A 19,250-nucleotide genomic window follows, 5' to 3' on the forward strand; every position below is an offset into this window, starting at 1 on the left:
TTGGATTGTAGAAAATTAACAGCTTCTGTCACTGAGCTGGCAAATGTCTAACCCCGTAATTGCATCCCTCCTAGGCACGTTAGGGCACAACTTCTAGGCACCGTAAACCAAAAGGAATTCCTCATCCCCATTGTGAGTTTTTTGGCCTGACGCTGGTTTTAGCCTTAAGGCTCTTAGCAGCGAGCAACTCTTCAGTTCCTAGCAGTAAAGATATGAAACTCAAAACATGTGAAAGGCAGGAGGGGAAGAGATACTGCACTTGTAGGAGCTGAGACTCTACTCCTGTTGCCTAGAAAGTTAGGAACAAAATTCGCATAGTCCTTGGTGGAAATGGGATGAGGGTCAGAACTTGCATATAGTTACATCCATGCTGGAGAGGATATCCTTTTTATTGCATGTTCTGTCCTAATCTAATCTTAAGAAATTACCTATTGTGCAACTGTATTTCCTTCTCCCACTGGTTAGTGTCCAAAATATGTCCAAACAAACAGATGTGATAAAAGTGTGTTTCAAATGAAAAATGTCAATAAGGAGGAGGCCTGCGCTTCCATTTCCTTTCATTGTGGAGATTTCTTCTCCATGTGGAGGCTTTCCTCTGTTCTCTTCTGTGCATATCCTTGCCAAATTGGAAAGACCCTATTATGTGATAATATTAGGAGAGAGTCGTAAGGTTCTTGGCAAGGCTGAATATGATGTGGAGAGTTCCACTTCACAGCTAAAATTTGAAAGGTTTCCAGCACTAACACCAGCAGCTTGTCCACTAGTGCTCTGTGTGCATGTGCATATGCATCGTAGTTTTGCTTCAGGTTTTTTAGTTTTCTTAATGTCTCTGTTTTTATGGGGTGGAATAACGTGCATTGTCTGGGTTCTGGTCTTTTGCTGCACAGACATAAATCTTACTCCCTCAGGCTTTTATATAGTAAGAGCACAGCCATTGTGCAGAAGTGCCTAGGGTCCAGGAAAACTTTTGCTAGGAAACCAGAAACCGTGCCTGGAGTTTTGTCATGGGATTCATTGCATTTTGGAAATTATTCGTACAAACTGGGGCCAGTTGGCAATGAATTTAGCCATAAATTCTGGCTTGTATTTAGCTCAGGTAGTATTTTGTGGCAACTGTATTAATGATTCCAAGGTGGGGAAAAGAGCAAAAACAAAGCAAATCACTGTACTCCAGATTGCTGTGTTCACATAACTTGAAAAGCTTTGTGGCTCTGCTTATTCTTCAGTTATAAATAGGTATTCTCAATTACTTCGTGTCAAATAACATTAGTGGTCGTTGCTTGGGAGCTGTTGTAAATTTTTTTTCTTTTTTAACTCATTAAACCTGCTCTGAGGAAGCTTTTATGACATTAAAAATGCTGTGTCGAGTTGTACATGCATTGAAAGTCACGGAAAATATTTGCAGTGTACATAGTAGTAATTTATTTAAAAAAACTTAATCAGTTGCAGCTCTGGCACAGATAAAGCTTTAAACTTATTTTATTGTAACAATTATCACATTTCTATTGTCCTAAACCTACAAAACCTTTTTTACATTTTGCTTCACAACTGTCTTGTGAATTACTGTTAAATAATTCCTAATAATTCATTTGCTACTAGTGAGTTACAGGAGAGATATGGGTGTAAGTTGTTGTTATAGATAATGAAGAATATTTTTCCTTTGCTTTTGCTGTCTTTGCATATATGGCTGAAGTCTCTGCTCGCTTTACTCGTAAGTCCAGTTGCTTCCGAGAAAGTTAGGGCTGTGCTGGATGGAGGAGAGAAAGCTGGAATCATTTTGGCTCATTTTTAGTTAGCTTCTGAGCCCGTGCTTGTGAAGACAAATTGAAGATGCAGAGCTTTGTCATCACTATTGAGAAAGCTATGTGTTTTCCCGTGAGATAATCGGCATCTATTATCTGCGCTGCTATAAAGAATGGAAACCAGACACATGTTTTTTGCTTTGATGAAAAACTGGGTGTGAGCAGTCCCACACACTGCTGAAAACCTGACCTCACCTAGCTACCCGTAGTAAACACTAGAAGTGCATTGTCTCCCTTTGGGATTTTTTGCTGCGAGAGAACTATTGTGTTGCTGTTAGGTCACTGTAATAAACATTTTTAATAGCACAAAGCCAGGGGCAAGTAGTCTTGTTTCTTAAATTCATTGAAGGATTTGAACTGCTTGCTTGCCAGAACAATAAGGCTTTGCTCATAAACTCTCCAGGTTTGATCTGGAAGGACAAAAACAACACTGTTTTTTCTTGTCTGGGGAAAAAAAAAAAATATTGTCTGGCTTAAGTGCTCCCCCTGCCCTCAAACTTCATTGCGGAGAAATTGGGATTTGCACAAGCCTTTGTTTGAGAGGATGTGAACAAGTTTCTACCTGTGGACTGTTAGCCATAGTGATCATTTTGAACGCTCGTAGGCTGTTGGAATTGACTCTGCAGGCAGCTAGCTCCAAAAAATCTGCACACCCTTTGTGAAGAATCATGAATCCAACCTCACTTGGTAGTGCTTACAAGTTATTTTTCAGATGCCGTCTTGTAAATCTTCGCTGTTCCTAGGGTCTCTCTTCCATCTGTCCTTTCTTATAAGGCTTATGTGCCCCAGACTCAATGTCCTTCTCCACCTGGACTTAACCTTCCTGACTGACATACAGGAGATTCTCTAGGTCCCATAGCCGCCAGGAAACAACAGCAATTTGGTATTTGCTGCCAGGCTGCTCTTTGGGAGCAATTCGTGGAGGAAACAATTTCCCAGATCACCCCCTCTTTATTGATAGGCAACAGAAGTCAGGCACCCTGAGGTGCTTCTAGGAAACCCACCTAGAGCCCTGGAGAGCAGCACGGACCTGTTGGGGCCAGTTTTCATCAGTTGGTCTCAGAGAGCTTTGCAGAAGAGGTCACCTTCATTGGCTTATTTTGCAGATGGAGAAAGAGAGGCATAAAGTAAGAAAGGATTAACAGCCAAACAGGGTTTAAATCTTAAATTGTCAGCTGAGTAAAATTCAGGCACCTAAGCCCAAAGTTTCTGTTGTGGAAGAACCTCGGGCAGCTGTGGCCCAGATCTCTGAGGTGGCTCAGCTTTGGAGGCGCTATGGCTTGTACTCTTTCAAGTTTCCAGGGATGCAAAACTCTGAGGGCTGTGCCTGTTTCCTCTCTTAGCTTGGTGTGTGATTCAATGCCTGTTTCCCCGGAGGGATTCAGGCTACTCTGAAAGCAGCTGTGTGATCAGATAAGGCTAAAGGTTTAGTACCTCTGCTAATTGAATAACGAATAAGCCTCAGAAGGACTAGGTGAGGGTGCCTTTTGTGGTATGGAAATAACCACGGTTAGAGGATTCCTCTACAAGAAATTGGAGATTCAAGGACAACCCTGTCCTCTGCCAAAGGACGTCACGCTGCGTTCTCATCCCATGGTGGTCGCTTTTCTGGCCTATGGAGTAGACCTCACAAGTACTGCAGAAAAAGAAAAGAAAACAAGACTCGTTACACAAGACTGGCCTGTCCCTCTGCGCATCTAGGTCTTGTTGAAAGTCTTGCTGTTGATCAGTAGCAGAGCAAAGACAGGAGCAGAGTTTTAGGTGTTAGCACAGTGCTGTACGCATAGGGCAAGGACATTCTTGTCCGTTGTTTCTAATTGCTTGTTTCATTCCCCTAGGAAAGAAGATGTGACATATAGGAAGAAATCTAACCACGTGCTCAATCATGTTGTGGATGGTCCAGAGGAAGCAGAAGTTCTGATCAGAGACAAAAAGCACAATAGAAAGCCTTCATTTCTCAAAGCTTTGTTGAGGACCTTTGGGCCATACTTCTTAATCGGCTCCTTCTTCAAGCTGATACAAGACCTACTTTCTTTTGTCAACCCTCAGCTCTTAAGGTTGGTTTCCTGCGTGAGTAGTTTCTGTGTGCAGTCCCTGGGGAGGCTGGGCTTGGGCACAGAGGATTTATTTTTGAAATGCACAGCTAGTTTCCCTCACAGTGCTGCATGTGTATGCTTCCTCACCTTCCCACTGAAATGCCGTAAGACAGGAGTTCTTTATTGCGAACTAAGCTGTAAATTGGGCAAGTGTCATTGAAATGCAAGATTTGTAAATCGCCCTTCACCAGTAGGTAGCTTTGAATTACAAATTACCTGTTGCTCCGTGCAGCAATCCAAAGCAATTTCTCCCCGTTTCTAAAGCACTACATTTAAAATCAAAGCAAAGCACTGCTTGCTGGCTCCAGTAGTCTCTGTACATGTGATACCCTCATGTGCAGTCGGTGGCTGCAGCTGTAGCCTGACTTGATATACAAACAAAGCGTGATGCCCTCGTATGTGGTGCTTTGGCCATGCTGCTGTTACCTGTGAAAGATTTGGGACCGTTTAGATGAGGTCGTGTGTTCAAAGTTGTGCACAGCAATGAGAATGTGTGAGGCACAGTTGCAGTAAATGTCCATGTGAAAGAAAATTATGGTTCTGCTTAAAAAAAGAGAGAACTTGACAAAAGTACTGAGTACTCAAACTCTCCTTGTACGAGGAACACCTGTACCTCCCATCTCCAGGGGAACCAGTTGCTCAGCCTGATCCATAAAGGAATTTGCATGATCCCTACATTTTTTTCCTCTGTTAGTGATATTCCTAATGTGAGAAGTTCACCAGATAATCATCAATGAAGAAGAAAGTAACAGTGGAAATACCAGCATTTCTATCCAACAATTATTTTTTTATTCCCAAATCAATGGAAAAGCACATAGTCCTGTTAAGGCCTGAGAGAGGAATGGAGTTTGAATGGAGGCCACAGGTAGATGTGGGAAAGGGGAGAAGAGAGGACTCCGCTCCTGTATGAGTGTCTCTTAAAATAACACTGGTGAGGAGCTGTGTTCTGAGATCATGTTGTTTTGTGGGTGGTTTGTGACATACCCAGAAAATTGCTAAAAAGAGGGTCTGACCCAGTATGGTGACATTTAATAGCTTACAGTCTGTCTTCTTCCAGAGTCCCTAGTGAAGCGGAGGCAGCTGGCTTCCTTCTGAGAACACATTAAGTATAATCTATTCTGGGAATTTCTCAGTTTTGCATAAATTCCTGGATATGTTGTCAGTGATATCTCAAGGCATATAATGGGGAATTTCTTCTCAAGTCTAAATTCCTGCAGTCTTGGAAAATGTACTGCTAGTGGTAAGAGAAAATGGAAAAGCCATGGCTGCCGGGCAAGTTGCATGTAAGATAGTTTTATGTTTCTAAAAAGATTGCTGAATCCCGTGCTGTAACTACAAGGAAGAGGTTTTCCTGAAGTTGTCCGCTTACAGCATGAATGACTGGTGCAGTGCAGATCACTCTGAACTGGAAAAAGAAAGATGTAGCAACCTCATGCTTCTAACGCAAGGCTTTGGGGCCTGATCTGTAGTTTCCGGGTGTGTTTTCCCTCTGCTGGTTATGTGAACCAAGGAGTCAAATCTCTGTTCCTCCCATATTTTGATAATTCAGTGCTCTGGTCAGTAGTCTGAAATCACAAAATGTGATATTTGAGAACACTGGACATAGCAAACAAGCAGAACAACGTATGGCAATATGACAGTGTGCAGGTCCCTCAGGGACAGCAGCTGTGTGTAGTAAGAAATGGCTTATTAATAAAAGATGATATAGCCAGTTTAGTGGTACTTACCAAAAACATAGGAGAGAAGAACTCTTTATGCATCCATCCAAGAGGATGTCTTTTAATCCAGCTTTTTTTTTTTGTGGGAAAACACCCCAGGCAGAAGCACTCAGGCTGCTTGAAAAGGATTTGGGAAAGAAGCTGGTTTCGCCTGCTTTACTACACTGTCCTGCTGTGTCCTATCATTCACCTCTTGCCCTGGGGGACTGCCTAGCAGAGCTCAGACAGGGAGCCGCGGGTTTAAACGCTGGAACTCGGGGGAAACCCAGAGTTTCTCGTCATCCTGTTTCATTTTCTATAGGCTCATTTGCAAATGGACTTTCTCACTGGCAAAGCCTAAGGTTTTGCTGTTGTATCTTTGCAATGTTGTTTGACTGAAATAGTAACTCAGCTTGCGTCCTGGAGAGCTGTTTACTTCTTGTGGTTAGAGAGGGGATGTGGCAGGACGCCGTAGTTGAGAGAAGCTGTGTTATGTCCCATTAAACTTGCTGCATGTTTTTTATTTTTGTTTCTTTTTCCTTTTCCTTCCCTAATCTTCTGAAAAACAGTGCATTAATCGGCTTCATTAAGAACGAAGATGCCCCAGCCTGGTGGGGATTTTTGATTGCAGCTTTGATGTTTGTCTGTGCTGTGCTGCAGACACTCATACTTCACCAGCATTTCCAGTACTGCTTTGTTACTGGGATGAGGCTGAGAACTGGGATCACTGGAGTGATATACCGAAAGGTAAGAGTGGAAGCATCACCTGGACTGGCACACCAGTGTATAGCCAAGCAAGTGGCTCAATTGCTCGGGGAAGAGCAGGCATATTGGAGAAGAATAACCTCCTGGAATATAAAAGATGGGGGTTTTGGTGGGTTTTCAGCAGTACCTATATCATACTTTACAGAATTTTCTAGTGACCAGCAACTTAATGTGGGTGTGCTGGTAGGTCACCAGAGATATCACAGGCAAATAGTGGTTCGTTTTAAATATTTGGAAAAGGGATCCAGGAGAATAGCATACATGTGCCGTGAGTTGATTAGATGCAACTAGCTTTTCTTCAGAATGCTACATCCTGCTTGAGAGAGAGGTGTTCACAGGCAAACCATTTTGTGAAGTCTTGTTCTTTGGAGGTTAGGAATGGATATAGGTGTGAATTCTTCTATTCTCGGCAAGTGTCTTGTTTTGCTAATAGTTGAGGATTTCTTCTCTGTGTTTCTCCATACATACCACGATTGTGAATCCACTGAATCTCTCTTATTTCTCAGTCCTTAGTCATCACAAACTCGGCGAAGCGCTCATCTACTGTTGGAGAAATTGTCAACTTGATGTCAGTGGATGCCCAACGTTTCATGGACCTGATGACTTTCCTGAACATGTTGTGGTCTGCACCGCTCCAGATATTTCTAGCTTTGTATTTCCTCTGGCAGGTACAGACATTGTCACATTTTTTTCAGAATTCCTGTAAATGATGCACAAGCTTCTTATTTTTTTTGTTAATTTGACCTATCACTGCTTTTTTGGAAGCTAATTGTTCTGCCTTGTAGTAAAATAGCTTGTACTGGTGTCCACGATCAATTAGTCTCTTAATTATTTGTTCAGCTTGTAGGCAAGATAAGGCATTTGAAGCAAAAGATAGCCTTTATGTCTCCTCTGTCCCTACCATGCTTTGAGAGGATCAGTTTTGGATTCATCACAGTGTTCCCAGTAGTTGATACAAATGAGAGCTTGAGGGAAATGGTTTAAAAACCGAACAAAGAAACCCTGGACATAGGAAATGTAAGCCATGTATAAAGATTATATCATGCCATATAAAGAAGTTTTGTGGACATCAACAGGAAACAAATCTCACTTGGAAAAAAACATGATTTCTCCTTTGCTACAGTGAAGTTGTTTCTGGTTTATTCCAGGTTCAGTTTGAGCACTGGCTTTCATCCTTAAAATATTTCTGTGCAATGAATCTGTTTTACTGCATAAAACAGTAGCACCAACTTAACTGTATTGATTTAGACTTGAAAGCTATTAAGTTGCTGCAGCTGTATGGAGCTACTGCTCCGCTGCTAAGCTGGACTCTGGTAGCTAGCAGTTTGTATGCTTTGTATTGCGTTGAGGGTACTGGGTTAATTCAGTAATTACGGTTCTCTAGGTCAGAGATAAGTCAATGGAAAAATTCCTTCTTGTGTGGCTTATTTGTTCCCTTTCTACGTTTGCTCAGTAGCTCTATATTTGCATTAGTTCAAACTTACTTTCCCCTCTCACTGTGAGAGGGGAAAGAAATTTACTTAACAGGTAAAGAAAGAAAAAAAGAAATTTACTTTAACAGGTAAATCACAAAGCACTCTGCTATCACCAAGACTAGCATAATAATAGTTCAAGGTGGGTGCTGTCATATTTTTCTGTCTCCCCCTCATAGTTATTCTGTGGAGCCAGAACACTTCACTGGGAGGAGTTCAACCTGTCTATGTAAAACATTAATTTCTGTTTCTACAGTCTGCTGTTGTTTTAATGCTCACCATAGGGAACAGCAGCACTTGGCTACAACAAAAACTTACCTTTTTTTTTTTTTTTTCAATCAAGGCTTTAGGGCCTTCTGTGCTGGCAGGAGTTGCTGTGATGGTTTTACTTATCCCATTTAACTCTGCAATAGCAATGAAAACCAGAGCATTTCAGGTAAGGTAACAGCAGAGAATGTGACATTATCTGAATTGGCAGCTGTGCTGTGAGAAATGAAGGCATCAGTGGTTGTCTTGGCCGTTAATGAGCTGCCGTTTGCACCAATTTATTTATGAGTAAGATTGTACCAATACATTTAATAACTGTATCCTCTCAGACAGTTTTCCCATAGCGAACTGAATGCTATTTAAGGGAAAGGTGTGGCATTGAGTCAGTGGCTCTTCATGCTGCTGGAGCAGCTTCTGGGATTAGCAAGGAGTTTCTTTGTCTCCGTATCCCTTCATCTGGTAGCTGCTTCTAGGAGTGCCTAGAGAAGGGGCAAATAAATGCTGTTCTTTGAGCTGTGAATGACTGGTTTCAGAGACAGGAACTGAAACCTGGCAGCTTGGTTTTATGCAAGTAGCCAGTGTTGACTTTCACAGCTACTGAGCTGGGCTAAATTTGAATTATTATTGTAAGGTAAAAGGATCCTTTATTCCTTTCTTTGTAGTCTTAGTCATCTCTAGTCAAGGGAGGCTGAAAAAAACAATATAATAGTGCCCTCTGGCTTTGTGCTAGAAAAATCTACTAAGTGGCTTGTGCTGTGCAAGTTATCATTGACAGTTTGGAAGATTTAAAAAAAAAAAAAAATCAAACTATTGATGTAGAAAAGGTAGGAGTTGGAAAATGAATATAAATTATGACATTTAAGCGCAGCCTTAGTAACAGAGTGGTATTATTACGTGCCTTAAAGAGACATCCAGACTTCTCATTAAATCTCTTGGATGCTGACACGTTAGTATTAACATTCCTTTTCTCCCTTGCCCATTATAAGATGCTCAGAGCTGCATAACTTGGTGTGCGTGTGTATGAACGTGGTTTTCCATTTTGTCTATACAGCTGAGCAGGGTGGGTTTTTCTTTTGTTTTGTTTGTAAAGTGACTGAATGAAGCGCTGTGTTCTAGTGTACAGGAAAAAAATAAACTAGGAGTAACCACAATTTTCGAGGGATGCCCTAAGAAATACATCTATGCGTATCAGGAAAAAATCCTGAAGAAATCAAAGGAAGAAGTAGGGTAGTATTTCTGTGAAACGCCTGAATCTTTCTTTAAGGTGGCTTTGAAAATGTAACCCCTAACAGTGAAGATGAGTGGAAAGCTCTTATACTCTACTCTTCAGCCATTCTCTTTGATTTCTGGTTTCCTCGGAAGTAGAGACTTGCACAGTAAGCTTACTGATAACAGTCTGGCTTTCTTTAATTACCTTTTGCATCCTCTTTAGAAATAGCCCAAGGACCATCGCAGCTGTGAGACAACCTGTTGAAAGCTCTCTTCTAGTCGTTCCTGTGACACTCTGTCTCCTGTGTTTACTAATAACCTAGGTGGAACAAATGCGATATAAAGACTCCCGCATTAAATTAATGAATGAGATTCTGGGTGGCATAAAGGTGCTGAAGCTGTATGCTTGGGAACCATCGTTTTCAGAAAAAGTGTTGGAGATACGAAAGAATGAGCTGCGAGTTTTGAAAAAATCTGCCTACCTCAATTCGTTGTCCACTTTTGCATGGATCAGCGCCCCGTTCCTGGTAAACTGAGTTTGCGGGACTTTCTAAGCTGTACAAGTACATCTTTGAGGGATAAGTGTCAGGCTTTCTGCTTGCTAAATGTTCACAGGAATAAAATGTAAATACTTTTTAGAAAAAATATTCACATGCTTTGAAGCAAAGTTCCCTGTTCTCTAGAGCCTTTTTGTTAATCAGTATTAAAGTATTTCTTGATAAAGCCTGCCAGTAGAAGCTGGCAATAGCTGTCTCGGGAGAATTTCCAACCACTTCAAAGTACTTCCCATAACAAATTGAAACTAGAATTTGAAGCCTCAGAGATAGCTGTGAATAGCAAAAATAGAAAAAAAATATTTAATTGAGTCAGTCAGGACATCTGTCTAAAGCTCTCATTTCTACCTTTCGTGTTACAGTGCTTTGCTTGTTTTAGTGGGAGAGGGAGTTGTTAAATTATTCTACAACGTAAAAAAAAAGACTGATTTAATGTAAAAAAAAAAAAAAAAAAAAGCTCAAATGATACATTGCCAATTCTGAAATGCTTTTTTCCTCAATTTTCTCTTTCCCTCTATTTTCCGCTTCATTGCCCTGTGATCCTTTTTGCAGAAGGGGTTTTGGTTTTGGTGAATAAAAACATTCAGATAAGTGCTTTATCAAAAATATTTCTAGCCAACTGTTCTCGAGATCTCAAAGGCCTAGCCCCGCAGAAATATTCTTAATGGCCTTAAGATCCTGCTTCTTTCATGCTTCCTTAAAGTTAATGCACTTCCTTAAGTGCACGTTCCTTTTTCTGCTCACCATTAGTTTACTGCATAGGGTGGTCCCTCCACAGCGGATGGTCCCTGTCATACGGTGAACCAGCGAGTAACTTGGATTTTACTCCCTTTCCTATTGATCAGTAAGTCTCGTTCGCTTAGCCTGCAGTTTACAATCAGGAAATTTGGTTGGGTGGATTGGGAAATGCAGCCAAACCACAGCCAGATAACCGCTTCTCGTTTTTATTTACCCAAGGGCTGTAGCTCACCTCTTGAATCTCCTAGTTCAACTAAATGTAGCCGTTAGTAACCTGAAAGTTGTTTTATTCTGCGTGCCCTTTTTTGTATCAACTTGTTCGTATGACTTGTCGTTCTTAAATCACGTTGAAAAGGTCAACAATGGAGAATTTGCCTAATTTTGTTGTTGTTGATACTTTTATTTCAAAGATGCCTATGAGGCTTGACTGCATTTTAAAATGTCAAAATATTACATACATCTCACAGCAAACTCACTTTCTGGCTTTCAGGTAGCATTGACGACGTTTGCTGTATATGTCTCGGTGAATGAGAAGAATGTCCTGGATGCAGAAAAGGCTTTTGTCTCCCTCTCCTTGTTTAATATCTTAAAGTTTCCCCTCAATATGCTTCCACAAGTCATTAGCAACATTGCTCAGGTAAGGAGGATCTAGTGCATAAGTTGTTTTGAACAACTTTAACAAAAAAAACACCCCAGATGTCCCTGATTTCTGGAATGCAGAGATCCCTTGCGTCTACCTGTTAGCTGATTTTCTTTCTAATATCTTTTCTCTACTGCTACCCTGTATCGGAAAGCCTGACATCATCTGAGTAAGCTTGTCTGTCTGAATTTTGCTTCGCTCAGATGAACTCAGCTTGGTGTGAGAAATTTCACAGTGAAAAGCTTGAATTTCAGCATAAGACTGATTGCAGGGAAAGAATGAATCACTGTTCAGGAAGCCCGTTGGGTGAAAGCTTAAGCCATTCTGCATGCTTTCTTTTTCAGTAGTAAGAGCATTAAGTCCTCATTAAAAGAATGATAAAATAATGCCATGCTCTTTTCTCAGACAAGCGTTTCCCTAAAGAGAATTCAGCAGTTCCTGAGTCATGATGAACTTGATCCAAATTGTGTGGAAACAAAAGTGATTGCACCAGGTAAAGACCTCAGTATTTTTCTAAACTGTGCTAATACAACAAACATCTTGTATTTATTTGGGCTGGTTGAGTTACAGAAAAAAAAAATAAACCAAAAGAAAATAACAATAATAATCTTGGTTTTAAAAAAAAAGAAAGAAGCTGCTCCTTTGAAAAGTATGTGTTTGTTATTCAGGCTGGGTGGAAATGACAACAGTTTCTAGCTATATTTTTGAGCTTTGAGCTGAGTTATTGGGCCTGGGTTTGCATCTGCAGTGTTATTGGGTGCTAGCAGCGCTGAATAACGAGGTGCATCCACCAAACAGGGACACCGAGACCTACTCAAACCTCTCGCACTGCACAAATGCTCAGGAACATTGTAAACAGTTTTGATTTCTTCTGTTGGAAACTGTCCCAAAACAAAAGAGCAAATCAGGCGGTCTCCAAAAAACGTGTTTTCTCAGGTGACGCACTTTGGTGATACTGTGGTTTGAAACTTCTCTTGTGTGTGATGCTGTAGGCAGAGGAGGAGGAGGGGTGGCTGTGTGGCTGTCCTGTGATTACTGTTACACCCCACCCCACCGGGAGGTAAAAAAGCCTGCGGATCTGTAACTGGTTAGCGTGGCGAGCAGAAAGCTGCACAGAGGCACGTGTAATCTCATACATCAAAGTCAACAGCGCGCGGGGGTCTCCTACTGACTTGAAAGTGGTTTCTCAAGTTGAGCTAACAGTTGTGTGGGGATTCTGAGCAGCAAATGTTGGGACTGGCCTCATGGGGCCGGGTGAAGCGGAACAGCTTCTCCGCTCCATAGGTCTCTAAGCTCACGGTCTCTGGCTTAAGCTGCGATCCAGTATTTTCACTCTGAACAAGCCTGTCTTGTGACCCACAGTCATGGGACTGTGCTTCCTATACCAGTAGAAAAGGGAACTGCAGCGTACACAAAACGCCCATAAATAAAGATTCCTCTGTCTGCCAGTCTCTCAGCCGTACTATTCTGTGTCGTACATCTCCTGCCTTCTCTATTGTTGTGTTTTTGTCATACAGGCAAGGCCATCAGTGTAACAAATGCGACATTCAGCTGGGGAAAGGAGCTTAAGCCATCTTTGAAAGAGTAAGATTTCTTTATGCAATTGCAGTACAACATCTTCGTGCTTTCTGGCTCCTGGGAGGTCTGTTTGAAAGATGTCTAGTAATATCTGCAGGCTCACTTCTGGAAAAGGCCGTTTCCAACATCCCACACGTACATCTCCTCTGCCTTTAAAACATCAAGCTAATCCTCATGCCTCATGGTATTTAGGCTTTACACAACAGTGCTGTCAGGCTTTACGTCCACAGCAAGTAGTGTAAAATAGTTACCTATCAAAGGACAGAAAGGTGGTGTATGTTTCTGGAAAAAAAAAAAAGCCTGTTTAACTGAAGTGTTGGACAAATCGATTTGATCTGATGGATTATGAGGACAATTGAGATGTCTGGGTTTGGACTTGGGCATGCAAACAGTGGTCTGTTCTTTTAAGAGTCTTGTGGCAGGCTCATCCCTGTGGCTGTAGGTGGGCCGTTCCCAGACTACGGGGGTGCGTGTTTCGCTTATTTGCCTGTTTGAGTGAATACAACTGAAATTTGCCTGGAAGCATGTACTTCCTTATGTTATGCCTTGTTGTCAGATCAAAATCACAGAAACCTGATAAATATTCTTAGAATTCTCGGCCTAAGGAGCTCATGCTGCTGTGCTGAGTGTATTATGTTAACAGGTTATAAGTGGATAACCTGCAAGCAAGAGGCAGGTTTAAAGAGTTCAAAGGACCCAGTTTGGTTCAGGCAACCAAATCTGTAGCCAGGTTGACTTCAGTGTAAGAGTTTGCATAAGAATTAGAGCCCTAGTTCTGCATCATGATCTGTGCAAACAGAGGTTTGGCTTGATTTCTTTAGTGAAAGACACTTTGATGGCAAAGAGTCCCTGTCCATCAGTCATTTCCCTATCAGTTCACCTTCAAAGCCAGAACCTAAAGCAGTACCTTTAAGAACATACTGGGGAAAACAGTGAAGGATTTTAACTGGAAAAGTTTTGGTTTTCTTGTGTCGTTGTGAACCCTATTTGCTAGTACTGGAAGTATGGTGCTAAAGTGGTTTGAACATTTTTAGATGGGATGTATTCACTCGCTACTTTCGTACACTTGCTCTTGTTTTTAAAATCAAAACCTGAAAGACTTCTGGAAGATGGTCTGCTTTTGGAATGCTTGTTAACCCTGTTTGACTTGCTCATGGACTGATACGGCACAACAAAGGGTCTTAGAAGGCTACCAGTCCTACTGATTTAACAAGCAACAAGATAGATTAATGCTGCGTTTCCATTTACTCCTACAGTTCTGGTTACAGTTGGTTGTACACAAGAAAGGGAGGAGAAGACCAGTGACCAAGCTATGCTTGCTATATCCAGTCAGGCTGATTTGTCACTGTGTATTTCAGTCCTGGTTTGAAGACCCATAATGTCCTTAGTAAACTAATGTTTAAATAATTTCCAGCCTGTTTCCTCCACAGTATAAATCTGTTGGTCCCCAGTGGTGCTTTGGTTGCCGTTGTTGGCCATGTTGGCTGCGGCAAGTCTTCTCTGGTGTCTGCTCTCCTGGGTGAAATGGAAAAGCTGGAAGGAGAAGTGGCTGTGAAGGTTGGTATTGTTTACGATGCCATTTAATGACGGTATGGAAATGTGCTGCATTGGCCTGCTGGTGCTTATAATGTGCGTCAGGCTGGAGAGGGAATTCTGTTTGCTTCTATGCCAGCTTGTCAGCCTGTTTATTTGGGTTTTGTCCACACCTGTTCAGTTGTGTTTTATATAAAATGACTTTCCTGATTCTATCAATTATACATCAGTAATTATAATATGAATGTATATCAAACAGGAACTACAGCTATGTGCTGCAGATCTTAATCGGAGTTGTAAGCATGAATTGCTGCTCGTTACAAGTCAGAGGTTTCCTTTCTCCTCCCTTGTTAAAGGGTTCTGTTGCTTATGTGCCTCAACAAGCCTGGATCCAGAATGCCACGCTGAAAGATAACATTTTGTTTGGCCAAGCTCCTAATGAACAAAAATACCAAGGTGTCCTGGAGGCCTGTGCTTTAAAAACTGACCTGGAAGTGCTGCCAGGAGGAGATCAGACTGAGATTGGAGAGAAGGTAATTTTTTAATTTTTTTTCCCCTCGATTCAGATCTGCTTTGTGGCTCCTGTTCTGTCTAGCTGGAGAGACTGCTGTAAAGTCAGCACTTGATTTGGTTTGATCTTTGCAATGGCATCCCTGCTACAATCAACACTGAAGCATGCGGGGCAGTTTTGTGGAAGGCAGTTGGACTTGAACTTGTTCTAACTTTAAGCATGTGTTTGTGCTGTGATGCATAATTGCACATCTAGCCCTGGAAGATCAGAGCATCCTCCATTTGTTGTCCGTTTGTAAAGTTTCACCTGTCCACAATACTTAAAGTTCTTCCTTTTCCTGTAGGGATAAAAAGGGAGGGAACATATGGTGTGCGTCGAGTGAAAAAGTGATATGATCGTCCCTTAACACCTCATTTTAATGAGAAACTTTTACATCTGTGGTTACTAACAAAGATGTTTTTTCATAGGCCGCTAATTTTGAGGTAGAGATCATGAAGTGGGGTGGAAATGTGGGTTTCTATGTAAGATGAGAGATGTGGAAGATGTTCCAGGTGCCGCAGCCCTGCTTTGAATGTTTGCATGTTACATCCTGGTTGACGGTCCCCCTTTTTGTGGTTCTGCATTTTAACAGCTCCCTTTAGGAGCTTATTAAGCAAGAGGCTTATTCTGTCTCCACATTGCTGGGTGAGTGGAAGTTTGGCAGTGAACAAACAGATTTAGAGGCGTTCTGTTCCTGTCTCTGGCTCAGAGTGAGTTATTCTCTTCAGTGTCTCATGTTTCAATTTAGCATCCGTGTGTTTGACGGGGGGAGAGCCGTGAAAAGGCATAGCTGTTGTTGGAACGGAGTTGTGCGATACATTTTGTTCTCTCCTCTCTCTGTTCAGGGCATCAACCTCTCAGGTGGCCAGAGGCAGCGAGTGAGCCTTGCTCGTGCAGTGTACAGCAACTCTGACATTTACCTCTTGGATGATCCTCTTTCTGCTGTGGACTCGCATGTCGCAAAGCACATCTTTGACAAAGTTATTGGTCCAGATGGGGTCCTTAAAGGAAAAGTAAGCTGGCATTGAGGTCCTCTTAAAAATGCACGCAAACTCAGAAACACTGATGGGTAACAGGAAAGCTGTTTCACCACCGAGGCTTGAGTGCTGAATCATTCCTGAATTTCTGTGTCTAATTGGCAACGTGGACACCTTTTCCCCACAGCACAGACTCTGCAGTGAGCTGCTATTTAGGCATACCCAGAAGTGATTTCATCTAGTCAGAACATGTAGAGGCAGAAACCTGGTCTGTCTTTTAAAATCTCTGCTACAAGACATTCGCAGAAACCTGTAAAGGCTGTCAGCTTGGTATTGCCTGTTGTTACTCGGAGGCAATGCAGTGAAGGAGTTGTTAACAGCTTACTGATTTTACAGAGGTCTCTGGCAGTATGCAACCAAATTGCAATCTCTTACCTTCCCCTTCTACTCCTGTTATGATCTTCTCAGACTATCTCAGAGCTCAAAAGGGAAGGGCTGAAAAGAAAATCAGCACAAGGGAAAGGGGGAATGATCATTCGGTCACTTTACTTGCCTCTGTGGTAATATCAGGATGCAGTAGGAAGCATAGTGAGTTCATGTACATATTTCCAAGCTAATTTGGCTAACGAGGACAGCGTGTTTCCCCTGGCATTTCACCTTGACATGATAACTCGCACACTGTCCCAGAAGTGTGGTAGTTTTTGGCTTGCTGAGTAGTGTTAGTCTCCACAGTGACAACAGAGTTGTGGGTTTTTTCTCTTTTTCCCTATGCAGACCCGAATTCTGGTGACCCACGGCATCAGCTTCCTGCCTCAAGTAGACCATATAGTTGTCCTGGTAGATGGCAAAATCTCTGAAATGGGATCTTACCAAGACCTTCTGAAACAAAACAAGGCCTTTGCAGAATTTCTGCGAAATTATGCACTTGATGAAGACATCGAAGAGGACGAACCAACAAGTACAGTATTGCTTTTTCTTAAAACATGTCTTTTTCTGTCAACCAGTTTACAGATATTTTCTCTGTATAAAGTGTCCCCTGCTTCTTTATCACAGCCTGGCATCTGCCTTTCTGCACTACCATGAAAATTATTGTCTATGGCCAGGTCGGTATTATTGATACATGTTTTAACAAATTTCTTTCAAAATTTCATGTGGTTTGTCCTAGAAAAAAGCAATTCTTGTATTAGAAATTATTTTGAAGTTAGGAATTTATTTTCCAACTAGCAAGTTCAAGCTCAGCAGGAAAATGAAGTAGCCAAGAACAAACTGGGCTTGCTATCAAAGGGGCTACCCAGAGTTTGGTATTTTTTCTGTGTTTACATGCTGTTGGTTTTTTTCATATAACAAAGTTCAATTGACATTTTAATCTTGGGTTACTTTTCAGCTTGGTTTGATTCTGATAAAGTGGTAACAAGATTAAAGCATTTTGGTAAATGTTCCCTCTGTGTGACAGCGTTCCCAGGCTCTTTGATTGCAGCACTGCTTCTCTCCAGACAGGCAGAGAGGAAGATGCATGACATTTTCTAGCAACAACAGAGGCTTGCAGTAGTCTTGACATGACTCTCCTATCCCAAGATCATGCCTAGAGCATGCCCTACAAGTGAATTTAGCTAGAACTAACTATAACACTATTGCTTAACGTTTCTGAGGCACTAAAGGAATGTGATGCAAATCATTTAGCAGCCAACGTGATTCGCAAGATCTTTGCAATTTAGTTAGGAGAAGTGAGGCGCAGAAGAGATGTAAGCAAAACTATGGGGGAGTTTATGCACTGTGATTTTCCTGCCCTGGTATTGTTTTTCATGACTTGTTTTGTCTAGCCACGTTTTTCTGTGCTTTCTGCTTTATTCAGCAGAAGATATGAGGTGTGATCTTGTCTTGCAGTGCTGGAGGATGAAGAAGTCCTGCTAGCTGAAGACACCCTCAGCATCCACACTGATCTGGCAGATAACGAACCAGTGACAAATGAGGTCCGCAAACAGTTTCTTAGGTAAACATGGGGTTCATGATAGTCTGTGTCTGGGGTGAAACACAGCTGAAAGGCGTTAGTCACATACTGCTTCTCAATCTGCACTTTAGTTTCCTCTTCGAAATAAATTGGTTTAGTTTCCTTTTGAAAATAAATGTGAAACAACATGCAAAAACTATCAAACAGCTCTGCCGGCAATCCTCTTTTTAACCTGAACTGAAGCAGTTTCTTAAAGCAACTCTCTGGTTCTCAGGTCACACCACTGTATGTGTTTACCCCACGACACTAAACTGCTACCGGTGGCATGATAAATAAACCCTTTGCATTGCACCTTTCCCTTGGCAATCTTGGAAATCTTTAAAAGATTTCATAACCATACCCGTAGGTGCTGTCCAGCTGCTGTTGAATGCAAAAAACAGGAGCTCAGGGGTTAGCTTGGAGATGTCTGTCTTGTCATAAAGCCTCTAAAGGCCTTTAACCGAAGAGCCCAGGCCCTGCCACAGCCTCTGTTAGGTTACTGTATTTCTGGCATCACTGAACATTTAGAGGGGTGATGCAACCACCCAAAGCTGTGAGTGAGGCTGGCATGGGAACTCAGCAGAAGAGCTGGGAATAAGCCCAGTCTGCTGCCTCCCAGTCTTGCCTCAGCACTGCCCAGTATGCCCTTTTTCTCTTAATGACTCTTTTGTTTTGACCAGGCAACTTAGCGTAGTGTCTTCTGAGGGAGGAGAATGTCCCAACAAAATGTCAACGAAGCGAAGGGTCTGTGAAAAGAAGCCAGCAGAGCCTCCTCTGCCAAGAAAAAATCCTAATGAGAAACTTATTCAGGCTGAAACCACTGAAACAGGAACGGTATGGTTTGATTCACCCCTCCCTTTTTCTACTTTTTTTTTTTTCTGTTTTTATTTTTACATCTGATCCAGTTCTGTTAAATGCATTGTATAAATCACGACTGCAGGCTTTAGGAATTAATCTGGTGGCCACCGGTCATTCAAATTTGGGGTTTTGGCAGAGGTTGCTGCACCTGGCAAGGCCTGTGTACTTAGGGAAAAAAGAAAAAAAAAAAATCATCAAAAATCCCTTCCAGCTCCTGCCACGGTCACCTGCCACCGCTCTGTCAGCTCTGCCCTTCCATTGCTGAGCTTTCGGCACTGCTGGTTTTTAAACTGTTTGGCTGCTGTTGAGTCCAGCTGCAGCACTGGGTGTTTGATGACCTGCAGCAGCGGGTTCTATGAGCCAGCTGCCTTCTGTGCGCCAGCGGATCTCTTCTGCCTAAAGGATACTGCCACCCCATCTCTGAGAGCGTTTTGTGCTTATAGGTGCAAAAGGGGCTGTGTTCTCCCTGAGCAGGGCCAGGGAGTGAAATGGGAGCAGAGGAAAAGAGAAGGGAAGAAAGAAGATGT

General features: G+C 42.1%; 1 protein-coding gene across 1 annotated transcript in view; it reads left to right on the plus strand.

The window, feature by feature from the left end:
- Positions 1 to 19,250, plus strand: part of ABCC3 (ATP binding cassette subfamily C member 3) — a 49,305-nt gene that overhangs the window by 21,309 nt on the left and 8,746 nt on the right. The window contains exons 8-21 of the mRNA XM_086473428.1: positions 3,641 to 3,859; positions 6,165 to 6,342; positions 6,867 to 7,028; positions 8,176 to 8,268; positions 9,632 to 9,835; positions 11,091 to 11,237; positions 11,646 to 11,733; positions 12,758 to 12,824; positions 14,249 to 14,375; positions 14,708 to 14,884; positions 15,747 to 15,914; positions 16,653 to 16,836; positions 17,763 to 17,868; positions 18,546 to 18,699. Coding sequence (XP_086329554.1) covers positions 3,641 to 3,859; positions 6,165 to 6,342; positions 6,867 to 7,028; positions 8,176 to 8,268; positions 9,632 to 9,835; positions 11,091 to 11,237; positions 11,646 to 11,733; positions 12,758 to 12,824; positions 14,249 to 14,375; positions 14,708 to 14,884; positions 15,747 to 15,914; positions 16,653 to 16,836; positions 17,763 to 17,868; positions 18,546 to 18,699 — 2,074 coding nt within the window. The remainder of the gene's footprint in view (positions 1 to 3,640; positions 3,860 to 6,164; positions 6,343 to 6,866; positions 7,029 to 8,175; positions 8,269 to 9,631; positions 9,836 to 11,090; positions 11,238 to 11,645; positions 11,734 to 12,757; positions 12,825 to 14,248; positions 14,376 to 14,707; positions 14,885 to 15,746; positions 15,915 to 16,652; positions 16,837 to 17,762; positions 17,869 to 18,545; positions 18,700 to 19,250) is intronic.

The sequence above is a fragment of the Leptosomus discolor genome, chromosome 15, assembly GCF_034619465.1.
Source record: "Leptosomus discolor isolate bLepDis1 chromosome 15, bLepDis1.hap2, whole genome shotgun sequence".
NCBI classification, from domain to species: domain Eukaryota; kingdom Metazoa; phylum Chordata; class Aves; order Leptosomiformes; family Leptosomidae; genus Leptosomus; species Leptosomus discolor.